At 45.5% G+C, this 14,104-nt stretch overlaps 1 protein-coding gene and 1 long non-coding RNA gene across 2 annotated transcripts in view; one reads left to right on the plus strand and one right to left on the minus strand.

The window, feature by feature from the left end:
• The window catches only part of LOC144595769 (DNA replication licensing factor MCM6-like), an 18,599-nt gene extending 16,220 nt beyond the window's left edge, over nt 1–2,379 (plus strand). The window contains exons 16-17 of the mRNA XM_078403395.1: nt 691–830; nt 1,635–2,379. Coding sequence (XP_078259521.1) covers nt 691–830; nt 1,635–1,754 — 260 coding nt within the window. The 3' untranslated portion in view covers nt 1,755–2,379. The remainder of the gene's footprint in view (nt 1–690; nt 831–1,634) is intronic.
• Nucleotides 1–14,104, minus strand: part of LOC144595771 (uncharacterized) — a 17,658-nt gene extending 3,554 nt beyond the window's left edge. Inside the window, exons 1-2 of the long non-coding RNA XR_013547535.1 lie at nt 13,972–14,104; nt 617–753 (exon numbers count right to left, since the gene is read on the minus strand). This is a non-coding gene — a long non-coding RNA (uncharacterized LOC144595771). The remainder of the gene's footprint in view (nt 1–616; nt 754–13,971) is intronic.

Raw genomic sequence — 14,104 nt, forward strand, 5'->3', positions numbered from 1 at the left:
GATACTGAATACAAATGTGTAATTGATTTGCAACGGGGAGTCGTTGAAGATAAAAACAACCCTGGGAATAACTGATGAGTCATTTCAATATAATTTTGAAGTAACTTTTTTGTGCATTGTATAATATAAATCAAACCAAAAGCATACTGGAAAAAATTACGATGCCATATAAAATCCAAACATTGCCTGCACCAAACTACATTCATACTAAATCTCTATGCAATAGCTCTGCTTCGCTCAGCGAACAGATCTGTCTGTTAATCCATTCGAAGTAACAAGAATCCACCACTAAATTTTAAGGCTGCATTCAATGCTCACCTCACATGTTTCTTTAACAGTTACCAAATTATGATTTAAAGTATCAAATTATGCAGGATGTTGTCATAATATTTCCATATTTTCTATTATTTTTAATATATTAAAAATGTATGTCCAATACTTTTTACCATATGTCCTAATCTTTATGGCACAGCAGCTATTAACTGATTGATCTCCATAACCATTCGGACGGATTAAAATAATAAAGACATGCTGTAGTGGAGGAAGATATTTGGGTTCCTTGGAAAGATGATCCATTTGACTTTCACATTTATTTTGATGCTATGACTTGGTTTACCTCATAGGTAGGCACGGAACAAAAGCGATTGTGCTTGTCCATCATCTCACTGATATTTAACTTTTAATCTTCAGAGGACGATGATGCTTCCCCAAAGAAGAGTGAACTTGTTAATTGGTATTTGAAAGAAATCGAATCTGAAATTGAATCAGAAGAACAGCTCATTAACAAAAAGAGGTTAATTGAGAAAGTTATTTACAGACTTATTCACTATGTAAGTATGATGTAAATTTCAGTTTGGTTAAGAGTCTTGACTTAAGACATTCCCATGGATATTTTCTTCCATTTAGATATTGATACATCTGGCATTCCTTTGGTACTTAAAAGTATCTACCCTGTTTGAGTTTGGCATCACTGCCTCAATTTGTTTTGGGGTTAAAGCAAACCAATTTAAATAACTTACTGGAAATTATCCAGATTAAATTATGCTTGACTGCAGCAAAAGAAATGGAAATATGCAGCAAGTCCATTATTATCTATCTTGATGTATATATTTGGAAGGTTGATTGTTTTGTTTTTTTCCTGAAGATCATTAAAAATGTCGTGCTCCAAGCACAATGCCTCTGAAGATGTTGACCCTGTTGTTAGACCCTGGCTGAGATAGTCCTGTGCACACTTGGTGCCCCTAACTGATATCTTAGAATCCCCACTGAAGCCATCAGGATATCTGAACCGACAAACTGTCTGTAGAATATAAATACAGAAATGGTGCTATGTGTCTTAGACTTCCAGGATCACAATTTGATGTGCAGAAATACTCAACTATTGAACATTTTACTGAGTGGTAGCCAGTAAATAATAAGATTCACCCCCATAACAGTGAAGTAAGATTGAAAAATCGCATCATGAACATTTGTTTTGGAAGTGGCACTTTTACTTCCCACTGAGCTGGTTTGCATTCAAGTATCCAGCATTGCCACAACTGGCTCTCAGTTCTGATTTTGAACAGCAAGTGTCGAAATCTTAAACTAATGTGCTTTGTGAACCTTATGCTTGATTTTTTTTTTTTTTTACATAGGATCATATCTTGATTGAACTGAAGCAAACTAGTCTTAAAAGCCGGAAGGGAGAAGGCGATGAAGTTTTGGACCAGGATCTTTACCTCGTGGTTAATCCTAATTATACTTTGGAAGATTAACAGTTACAGTGGATCAACATGAGATGCGATAAATAAATCAAATTTCTCTAAAGTAGAGGTCTTTCCAAAACTTAAGGCATAAACCAAATGTTTATAGCTCTTCATTCTATTCCAGTTTAAGAGTTTACATTTGCCTCTTAGTAAGATACCAGTGTAATCAGGTATTGCAACAAATGGTGCCTGTTACAATTTGTAAAATGTTTGATTTTTGAGCTTTTATTTTGAAGCCCAATTGTGACTTAGGTTAAGATCAAACTAACTTACAATACATATTACAACTACTGCAGAATGTTTGCTGAGTGTCTTTTGCATATTAATGGTCACAATGTGCTGATTTATTATGAGATAAATATGCAGGTATTTTAGATTTTGTATGGGTGGTCTGCATTTATACATAAACCTATAAACCGTGACAAATTATATTTTAATTCCAAGACAACGTATAATTTTGCACTGTTGTTTCGTTCCCATGACATTAATAAAGCCGCCCCCCTGACATCAGTCTGAAGAAGGGTCTCGACCCGAAACGTCACCCATTCCCTCTCTTCTAGATGCTGCCTGACCTGCTGAGTTACTCCAGCATTTTGTGATACCTTTAATAAAGTAGAAGATTACTTCGAATTGTGGGAACTGTTCTAAATATTTCAATCAACTTTTGCTATTGAAGTTGAGTGCTTTAATAAAGTAAATTATAGCTGCGCAGTTTACTGTGTCGTTGCGTTACTAAATGTGCATTTAAGTTAAATATTCAAGTCAAATATTACAATACTATTCTTATGATCTTGTAGGTTAAAAATTATGCTGCAAGAGTCAATTGCCATGTAAGAAAAGTACTTGGATTACATCCGGGTGAATAAGACCAAGTGGACCCGTTGGGTCCAAACCTCGCCTGCATTTGTGCAGCACCCCCTTCACCCATCCCTCTCCCAACCTACCCCATTCCACTCTTACCCATCCCACCTAATCCCCCCTCCACTCCCCCCCCCCCCCCCCCCCCAGTCAGCCCGACCGTGGACCAGTTGCCAGACGGGGAGTGCCCCCGTGGGCCGGCAAGAGGGAACAAGGAAAAGGCACTGACCTTTGCCCCGTTTCTCCTGCGGGCCGGGTGCAGAGCCGAAGCGTCTCCTGCAGCTCGGCTGCAATCTCCGGTGAGCAGTGGGGAACAGTGGCGACAGCATCGAGCTATTGCCAGGCGGGGAGTGTCTCCTGGGGCCGTGGGTGAGAATGGACTGGTAGAAGGCACTGACCTCGGCCCCATTTCTCCTGCGGCCCGGGTGTGGAGCCGAAGCCTCTCCTGCAGCTCAGCTGCGAACTGCGGGGTCGGCCATCTTTTCAATCCTCTGCCACCAAGCTGCACGACGGGAGGCAGGTCTGGCGCGGGGCAAGCTTGGACGGGCACCAGTCCTCCCCGGGAGGGGGGGGGGGCGCGCATTTATTAAAGTTTATTAGGTAAATTGTTTTTAAAAGGTAACAAAAGACTGTTTATTCAGACCACGGGGGAATGATGAGTAGGGTGGGCCTAAAATGGTCACACTGTTGTGTACTGTTTTGGCTGTGTAGAGGGCATGGTACACGCATAAACATATACACACAAACAAACCGAGAGTTTTAATAACGTGTGTACGCATGGAATCCCTGTGTGGTACCTCAGCTGCACGGAGGCAGAAAGGAAAGCTCTACAGCGGGTAGTCCATAGAGCTCAGAGGGCCATCGGAACACAGCTACCAGACTTGGAGGGCATCTACAACACACGATGCCTCAGAAAAGCCACCAGCATCCACAAAGACTCTTCACACCCCTGCAACAGTCTGTTCGAACTTCCATCGGGCAGACGATACAAGGCCTTCTATGCCCGCACCTCCAGACTCAGGAACAGCTTCATCCCCAGGGCCATAGCTGCTATGAACCGGTCCTGCTGAGCCGGATGGCCACAACGCATAGATCAACTTGCACTTTACCCTGTCCAAAACTGTTACAACTGTTCGTTTCGTTGGGTTGCTGCTGTCTAAATTACTTAAATTATTGCATCTTATGGGAGGCGCATTCCCAATCTTGTTGTACCCCTGGGTACAATGACAATAAAGATGTATTGTATGTATATATATATATATATATACTAGACCAAGTGGACCCGTTGGGCCTATTCCTCATAGAGGGGGGAGAAGGTGCCACTCACCTCGGCCCCATGGCGCCAGTGCTGCAGCCAGAGCGAGCTGTGGGCCCAAAGCCTCTCCTGTCTTGTCTAGCAGCCTCCCCCCCCCCCGCTCAATCCTCTTTACCCCCACTCCTCTCCCCTCTCACTCACTCCATTCCCCCCCTACTCCCCCCCCCACTCTCACTCCCCAGTCTCCCATGCCCACTCCCCTCTGTGGACCCGTTGGCAGTGAAAGCCACTTGCCTGTGCCCCCTGCGTGCAGCGCTGATCATCGACGACGCCTTTGGTTGAAGCAGGCGCTGGAGGAGAACGATGAGTCGACAGGGTCGACGACCATCTTCCTCCTGCTCGGAATCTCCCTCGGGGCTGGGTGCGGGGGGAAAGGAAGCCACTGACCCCGCCCCTGGGTGGGCAGCAGCAGGAGAGTGGCCGTCCTGCCAGCGGCCTTCTCTGGCGTCGTGCTCCTCCATTTAATTAAAGGCATGCTAGTCCCAATGTTGCGCCACATGCTGAGGACCTTTAAGAAGTCGAATTGAAATGTAATTTTTAAAGTTCAAAATCTCTAAAAAATATAAGACCAATTTAAATAAAACTTTTCATTAATAGTCGCCAGGACAATGCTGATTAAGGTGGTGCTAAAATTGTGGCACTATCTTTTACTGTTTTGGCTGTACGTCCACAACCAAATCTCATATAAATAAGATCTGAGTTTTAATAATGTAATATATATAGATATTCCCCGTAAATCTACTGGGGAGTTTGAAGTGATTTTTAGATTGCAACAAATCCTCAACAAAGTTTTCAAAATGTATGAATGTCTACACAATTTGTACAGAATTAAATAATTGGATGTCATGATTACAAATTAAAGTCTTCAATTACAAAAGGCACATTTTCAATGCTGTAATGTTAGCCTGGGCAATGCAACACAAAACTTCATAGATTTAAGGAAGAATGAATTGACATCCATAAAACACTTGGGCACCAAGAGAGGAAATATTTGGAAGAATGGTTGTGTTAGATGCTGCACAAGTGAAACAGGTTGATGCATTTTTCGCCAGTCAAGAGTACATGTTACAGAGCTGTGGATTGTTCTTGTAATGTGAACCACAGGATTAAATACAAGTAACAACATGTTGTGCAGCCTGCAGTAAAGTGATGAGTTGATTCATTTTATCTACAAGGTTATATCAAGTTGGCAATGGTCCATTGGTGCGCACTGACAGGTGCAAAGTGTTCAATTACCATGGAAAATAAGATCATAGTTAATATTTCCTCAAATCTGTTTACGTGACTTGTTGCACCTTTGTACTTGATTCTTTGATACAACTTTGATATAGGTAGTGCCTCACAAGAAAACTGTTTAAGAGATGAACGTGCAATTAATCCCATGTTATTGATATTACCAAGTAAATTATAAATATTAACACCATTTATAATGTTTGTGTAAAGCGTTAAGATTTGTCACTCTTAACTCCATACTATTTATTATTATCTTGATCTGGTCTGAAAACACTGCAATTCACAAATTTCTGCAAGTGCTGGGAACCTTAAATTCTGACCTGTTTTGGTGGCATAGAAGTCAGGATTTCACATGGGTTTGAGGTTAATTGGTTCACATACAGTCTAAGAAATATGTTCTCAAAGAGATCCTGTATTGCATTCACTGTATTAGCAAATTAATGGATTCAATGTGCTTATTGGAGCGCTTTCTATAGTTCGGTGTGCTGCCTGGGATGCTGGTGGAGGCAGATGCGATAGTGGCATTTTAGAGACTCCGATTGGCCCATGGATGTGCAGAGGACATTATTTTGGCATCCTGTGCAGTATGTATGTTTACAAAGGAGAAGATAAGTCGTACTTGCTTCTTTCCTCTGATCACTTCAGCAATCCAAACTGAAGGACACATCTGTCTTGGGGTCATATTAAGTTTCATCTCTTCTTTTGAATAAATGGGCTATTAAGTTAAAGCTCCAAGAAAAAGTGGTGAAATATTGAAAACAAAATCTAGTTGTTGTTAACGTGACCAGTGTTACATTGAGACCTTCATGAGGAATATAATTTAGATAGGCGGTGCTCAAAAAGCTTATCCGTTTTTCAGCAGATAGAGCTTTTATATAAAATCTGCACCTTGCTCTTTACGCTAGATCTATAAAATGGAACTGCAGAACAGTATTGTTGTTTTAATTTTCATAAGTTTGACTGGTGCAGAAATTAAACCTGAGTTTATGATAATTGGTGGCCCCTTAACAAATGCTCTGGTGAATACTTTGGTTAAAGATGAAGATAAATATCAGATGATTGATTTCAGTGAGGAAGAAGGCACACGCATCTTTTGTCTGGACCCTCTTCCAAGATATTTGAAAGATCATCTAAACGTACAGCAAAAAGGTCTTTCCCATTACAAAGTAATCCTTCCTTGGGCTAGTATTCTATCAGAAGATGTATCTGAGAAGGTGGATCCTATCCAAGTACAGTGTTATTCAAATCTCCTAAATGAATTAAGAAGTGCAAATCTCAAGCCTGTAATGGTTCTGTGCAATAGTGACATCCCTCAAAGTCTGACAGCGAAGTATGGCAACTGGGAGAATGGAACACTTATTGATTCTTTTGCAAATTATGCACAATTTGCTTTTGCAACCTTTGGAGAAAAAGTTGAAATCTGGATAACATTTGATGATCCTTCAAACATAATATCCAAACACAAAACAAAAAACACTGAATCTTCAGCAATTAGGAATATAATCCTTGCCCATGAAAAGGCTTACAAAATTTATCAGAAAGAGGTGGCATCCAAAGGTATGGTTTTATAAATTATTTACTATTTTAACCTTTTTCTGGTGGTTCTCTGAATTTCTGTAACATTTTAATGTTTTTGTTTACACGCTTTCAATGTCTTTATTGTACATAGGGAGCAGAGATGCACACAGTATTTCAATTGTGATCTTCCATGACAAAAATAATGTATTGTTTTCCAGATATAAACCCTTATATTTTTATTTCACACATTATTCCAATGTTCATCTGTTTTTATATTAGTATTTATGTATTGTATTTTTAGTCATGAATCATGAATTTATTGGTTCTCTTGCATTTCTAAAACACCACTGTTTAATTTAATTTGGCTTTCTTTTCTGCTCACTTTGAGAACCTTCCTTATATTTGGTCAGTTCTACACCTCCTCCATAGTTTCTAACTCCAATAGCAATTAATAGAGCAATGTCAGTGTTGGGATCTACCTAAACAACAGGGGATAACCAGTGAAATGTTTAGAGATACAGCGCAGAAAAGGCCGTTGGTCCCACCCACTACATTACACCCACTGAGGACAATTTTTACATTTACCAAGCCAATTAGCCTACAAACCTGGACATCTTGGGTGTGGGAGGAAACCGAAGATCTCCGAGAAAACCCCACGTACAAACTCCGTACACATAGTTGCAAGTTAGTCAGACCATGTTTTAATAATGTGTCCAATGCTGATCATTAGGATAGAAGGTAACATTCAAACATAAGAAAATTTAAAGATGGTCATGGTACTGATGAAAAGTAAAAGGGGTTTCGTTGCCATATGCACCATATATGGAACAATAAAATTCTTACTGGCAGCCACTTAACAGGCCTGTAAACATGATACAAACAGGTAATAAATATAATTTTTTTAATTCTATAAATGTATTACCATAATACTGTGTTAATAGAGATGCAGGTTTTTGGGAAAGAATCGGAAAACTAATCCACAAAAGAGTAGACTTTAAGCTGCATAACTAAAATGTTAGGGGAAAAAAACCCAAATAGTACTTTATATTAAGATTAGGACAAGTGGACATAAATTCAAACATGAGCAAATTCAGAATAATATAAAGAAGTTCAAATGTTGGAGCAGGTTTCATGTATAGGTCCACTGCTTTTATGGCACCCGTGAATCCAGTGCGTTTCTGGATTATCCTTTTTGCCGGACCAACAAAGATCACAGTTGAGAGGAGTCGAATGGTATCGGAACGGTCCCCCTAGGCCGTTTAGGGGTTGAGATACAAGCCCGCAAAGTCGGCCATGGGATTATATCTACCAGCTCCAGCTAGGCCAGAGTTCCAGAGCCCCGGTCGCAGGGGCAAATTCAACCCACCGATCAGCCGCCAATGTCCTGATGAGTAGAAGGTCGGCCACCTCACCCGGCCTAGGTGCCACATTTTCCGGGGGGGGGGGGGGGGGGGGGGATTTCGATTACTCTCTCGTAATTTTGTGTGAATTAAAGGAGTTAGGTGCCAGACCACCAGTTGCCGGAAAGGTGGTGGTGGCGGACCTGCATTTATTTGGGGCATTCCCAATTGCTTCATAGCAAGTAAAATTGGCAACTAATATGCACACGTTTTAAATGGGACTTGCACAAGTAATTCATTGACTAAAAACTGCTTTTGGACGTTGAAGCCATAAAATGAATGGAACATTCCTCATCCAGCAGGTGAGGAATAATCAGGCTCTTATGGCGAGTCCGGAAACTTGTTCTTTGTTGAAGAAGTTTATTGCAACAGCAATATTCGATTACAAATGTTTCTTAACAAGATAACGGACAACCATCAAAACTCACTGTCTTCTTCGAAGACGTCTCCGAACTAACTCTTTTCGGGCGCCAAAGGCGCACATGACAACGCTGTCCAATCAGCGATGTCGCTCTCTGGACCAATCCCTACGGTCGCGCCCACACGTGACCTTGCTGGCCAATCTGAGGGTTCGACGACCAGGACCACTCACTATGGTCGCTACATGACCCCCCCCCCCCAGAACCCGAGGTACGGAACCTAGCAGGGAGCCGGATTTCGCGACCAGAACGAGTAAGGAGAGGGGCAGCCTGAACCACAGGAGCCGGGGGTTCCGGACTTGGTGGAACAGCCGGAGCGGGGGGTCCTGGTCTGATCGGAACTGCCGGAGGCTGGCCTCTCCTAGGTGGTTGGCCGACCAGGACTGGTTGGTCCGGATCCAAGTGTGCAGGTTTAAGCCTGGACACCGAGACGAGCTCACTCCTGCCGCCCACGTCTAAGGTGAAGGTAACCGTCCCCTTACGCAAAACCCGGAACGGCCCTTCATAGACCCTCTGCAACGGGGCACGATGGGCATCCTTTCGCAAAAATACAAACTCACAGTCCTTCAGGGAAGGCGGTTCGTGTACCATGGGACACCCATGACGTGAAGTCGGAACTGGGGCCAGGGAACCCACCCGTGCCCGGAGCGATGCTAAGACTGATGGGACTGGAGGCAGCTGGTCGGAGGGGTCCGGAAGCAAATCTCCGGGTACTCTAAGTGGCGAGCCATATACTAGCTCCGCGGACGAAGCACCGAGATCATGCTTAGGAGCAGTCCGGATGCCCAGAAGGACCCAGGGGAGTTGGTCTACCCAGTCCGGGCCTTCTATCCTCGCACTGAGGGACGCCTTGAGTTGACGGTGGAACCTCTCTACAAGCCCATTTGCCTGGGGGTGGTATGCTGTAGTGTGTTGTAACCGGGAACCGTACAGCTCTGCTAGCGTGGCCCAGAGGGACGAAGTGAACTGCGGCCCCCTGTCGGTGGTAATAACCGCCGGAACCCCGAAACGTACTACCCAATGGAGGGCAAGAAGTCCTGGCACAAGAGGCTGCAGAGATATCGGACAATGGGAAAGCCTCTGTCCACCGGGTGAACCGATCCACCACCGTGAGGAGATGGGTGTAGCCCCGGGAGGAAGGCAAGGGCCCGACTAAGCTGGGACCTCAAACTCCTGTACGGGGGGCTGGACATGGCGCTGGACTTTAGCGGTCTGGCAGGGAACACAGGAACGGGCCCAACCAGCTACCTGTTTACGCAGGCCATGCCAGACAAACCGAGCGGCTACTAACGCAGAGGTGGAGCGGATGGACGGGTGCGCCAGCCCGTGAATGGCATCGAAAACCCGGCGCTGAAGGAAGGGCGGCACTACCGGCCTGGGACGGGAAAGGGAAACATCACACCAGACTTTTGTGCCTTCCGACCCGCAGGCTACCTGATCAAACTTCAACCCCGAAGTGGTGGACTGGTATGCCGAGGCGGTATCCACCAGAAGCTGTGCCTCCGCAAGCTCCTGGGGATCCACCTCGCAGTCCACCGCCGAAATGGGGGAACAAGCAGGCCTAGACAGGGCGCCAGCAACGGCATTAAGCTTACCCGCGACATGACGGACATCGGTGGTAAATTCGGAGATGGCAGTCAGGTGCCGCTGCTGGCGGGCCGACCATGGGTCAGACAATTTGAAAAATGCAAAAGTTAATGGTTTATGGTCCGTAAAGGCCACAAATGGGCGGCCTTCAAGGAAATACCTGAAATGACGAACAGCTAAATAGAGGGCCAGAAGCTCTCGGTCAAATGCGCTATACTTCAGCTCAGCCGAACTCAGTTGCCGGCTGAAAAACACCAAGGGCTGCCAAAGGCCACCGACCTGCTGCTCCAAAACCCCCCCCACCGCCACATCAGACGCATCAACCGTCAGGGCCATGGGGGCGGAGGGGCTCGGGTGGACCAACATGGTGGCGTCTGCCAAAGCTGCCTTAGCTGCTGTAAAAGCCGACTCTGCGGCCGGGGACCATATCAACTCTACCTGTTTACCCGCAAGGCATTGGAAGAGCGGGCGCATGACCCGCGCAGCTGCCGGGACGCACCTATGGTAGAAGTTAACCAGACCTACGAACTCCTGCAGCCCTTTCACTGTGGTGGGCCTGGGAAATGCCCGGATAGCCTCCACCTTCTCGGGCAAAGGGGTGGCGCCGGCAGGGGTGATTCTGTGCCCTAAAAAATCGAGAGAAGGGAGGCCGAATTGACACTTGGAGGGTTGGATAATGAGCCCGTGGTCTTGGAGCCGCTGGAATACAGTCCGCAAGTGGACCTGGTGTTCCTGCACTGAGGGGCTGGCGACCAGGATGTCATCTAAATAAATAAACACAAAGGGTAAACCCCGACCCACACGGTCCATCAGTCGCTGGAAAGCCTGTGCCGCGTTCTTTAAACCGAAAGGCATGCGCAACCATTCGAACAACCCGAACGGAGTGATCGTGGCAGTTTTTGGTATGTCCTCCGGCCGCACAGGAATCTGGTGGTAGCCTCGTACCAAGTCGATCTTGGAGAACACCACCGCCCCTTCCAGCCCAGACGAAAAGTCCTGCAGGTGCGGTATGGGGTAGTGGTCAGCCGTGGTGACAGCATTGAGACGCCAATAATCGCCACATGGTCTCCACCCCCAGATGCCTTGGAGACCATATGCAATGGCGAGGCCCACGGGCTGTCGGACTGACGGACAATGCCCATTTCCTCCATCTTCCTAAATTCCGCCCGCGCCACCACCAGTTTGTCGGGCGGTAGTCTCCTGGCCCGAGCGAAAACGGGAGGGCCCTCGGTGCGAATGTGGTGGACCACGCCGTGCTTGGCCGAAGGGGTGTCAAAACGCTGGATGAGCAGCTCTGGAAACTCCGCCAGGACCTCAGCATACGAGTCAGGGGCCGCGACGACGGCCTGGACAGTAGGGCTGGGCGGGGAGGCGATTGTCGGAGCGACGGGCTCCTCGCTGGCGGAGGGTCGGAGGTCGTTACCGCGGACATCGGGGACCAGTGAAAAGGCCCACAGAAAATCTGCGCCTAGGATCGCCTGGCTGACGTCTGCTATAATGAATGGCCATTCATACGTGTGGAGGCCTAAAACAAGGGACATCTTCCGCGTACCGAACGTACGGATGGGGCTGCCATTAACCGCGATGAGGGTAGGACCTGTCTTACCCGATCTGGTCTCAAGGTCGGTCGGCGGCACTATACTGACAATGGCTCCCGTGTCCACCAAAAATTCTGTGTCCGTGAATCGATCTCGGACGTAGAGGCGTCGGTTCTGGCCATCACAACTGCCCCTATGTACGATCGGCCGAGGCATTTCCCGCGAAAGTACAAGGTGAGCGGCAGTTGCGGGATTCTCCACCCCATCGTAGATGATAATAGCACCAGCCGCGCTTGTGCGGATCCTTTTGGCGGGCTTTTGGAGGACTGGCGGGACACGCAGCGCCATCTTGATGTCGCTGTGGCGTGGTCACTGGTGTCAAAACCTTGTTGATCGAACCGCTTCCTTTCGATTTGCCCGCCATGAGCGCATCAGCTTTTTCTGCATATGCCTCGGGGTCCTTAAAAGAACAATCCGTGAGCAGAAGTCTGACATCTTCGGGAAGCTTCTCTCGGAATGCCTGCTCGAACATGAGGCAATCCGTATGTTCACCGGCTAGCATCATCATCTCGGCCATGAGAACGGACGGCAGCCGATCTCCGAGATCCGGTAGGTGCAGAAGTTTTTTAGCGCGGTCATGCCTATGGAACCCGAAGGCCTCGTACTTGCTTTCCGCAGGAGGATTGACGATGAACCGCATCACGCGTGTGGTCGTCTCCGGCGATAGAGCGCTGACGAGGTAGTAGTATTTCGTCGCGTCTGTCGATATGTTTCTTAAATGAAACTGGGCTTCGGTGTGGACAAACCAAGATTGTGATTGATGTGTCCAAAACGACGGAAGGTGTACGCTTACTGCGCTTAACTCCGGTGTGCCAGGCGCAGCAGTCAACAACGGGGCGTCATGTTCGCTCATGGTCGGTGATCGCCCAGATCACGTCGGGGTCACCAATATGGCGAGTCCGGAAACTTGTTCTTTGTTGAAGAAGTTTATTGCAACAGCAATATTCGATTACAAAGGTTTCTTAACAAGATAACGGACAACCATCAAAACTCAGAGTCTTCTTCGAAGACGTCTCCGAACTAACTCTTTTCGGGCGCCAAAAGCGCACATGACAACGCTGTCCAATCAGCGATGTCGCTCTCTGGACCAATCCCTACGGTCGCGCCCACACGTGACCTTGCTGGCCAATCTAAGGGTTCGACGACCAGGACCACTCACTATGGTCGCTACACTCTCATGCTTCTCAAAGGGGAGAATGTATGCCAGGAGCTCAACTGACTTTTCTTGACAAGCTTTGCCATCCTGCTCAGCAGCAGATAGGAAATTAATTTAATATTTCTTGTGAGGAACAGGAGGAATAAATAATAGTGCAAGAATATCAAATCACATGTTCAAATTCAATGTTGAGCCTCAAATCTACAACATATTTTGATTCAAAAGAATTCTAGTTACTGAGCCAAAGTAATATTAAAAATACTTTTCCCACAATGAATGATCAAAATACGAAATGAAAATTTTATATATTGAGGTTGAATACCTGACAATTGCTCAAGGGTAATTTGCAGCAAGAGTGAAAATATTAAGCAGAGCAAAAAATAAGTTCAGCCAAATGATCGTCCTTATCTGTTTAATGTGTTGTTTATTTGGCAATATATTATATTGTTTGACTATATAAACAAATATAATAAAAAATGCTGTCTTTTTATCATTGTCTAAAGTCAACAAAATGTAAACCTCTGCACCCTTTCCAAAGCTTCCACATCCTTCATGTAATAGTGACCAAAAATGCACACAATAACCCACTTTTGAAACCTTCAAGCATTTTAAATACTTGTAGACGGTCTTGCAATCAATTTTCATATTTCTTGCGATTTTCTGTTAATATTTTTTGATAATGTTGTTTTGTTTTAAAATTCTCGCAGTACTCTACATTTCTATTCTTCCAGGAATTCAGAGGCAACTGTCACGCCCATTCTTGCTGTTGAGCCCTGCTTCCATGGTGTATGACCATGACGATAATCCAAAGAATTGCAATTCTTTGTCATTCAGTCAGATCATGTATGAATCATTACATTCCTTCCTGTTCCTCAAAGCACAAAATGAGAGTTTATTTACATTTACGCCTGGAAAATAGTTAACCATTAAATGTTTTTGTAGTTTTCTCGAGTAAAGGATTCCAAATATATTCAATCCTTTGAGTGGGGGGATGTTTCTATATCTTGGTCCTAACGGGCCTGTGGGGTCCAAGCAATTTTAGTTTTGTTTGCAGCGCGGAATTAGGTCCTTTGGCCCACCGATCAGTATTAACACTACCTTACACACACTAACGACAATACCAAGTCAAGTAACTGACAAACCTGAACATCTTTGGAGTGGGAGGACACTGAAAATCGCGGAGAAAACCCACGCAGATCACGGGAAGAACGTACAAACTCCGTCCAGCCAAACACTCGTAGTCAGGATCGAACCTGGGTCTCTGGTGCTTCTACC

Source organism: Rhinoraja longicauda, chromosome 8 (genome assembly GCF_053455715.1).
Source record: "Rhinoraja longicauda isolate Sanriku21f chromosome 8, sRhiLon1.1, whole genome shotgun sequence".
NCBI lineage: Eukaryota > Metazoa > Chordata > Chondrichthyes > Rajiformes > Arhynchobatidae > Rhinoraja > Rhinoraja longicauda.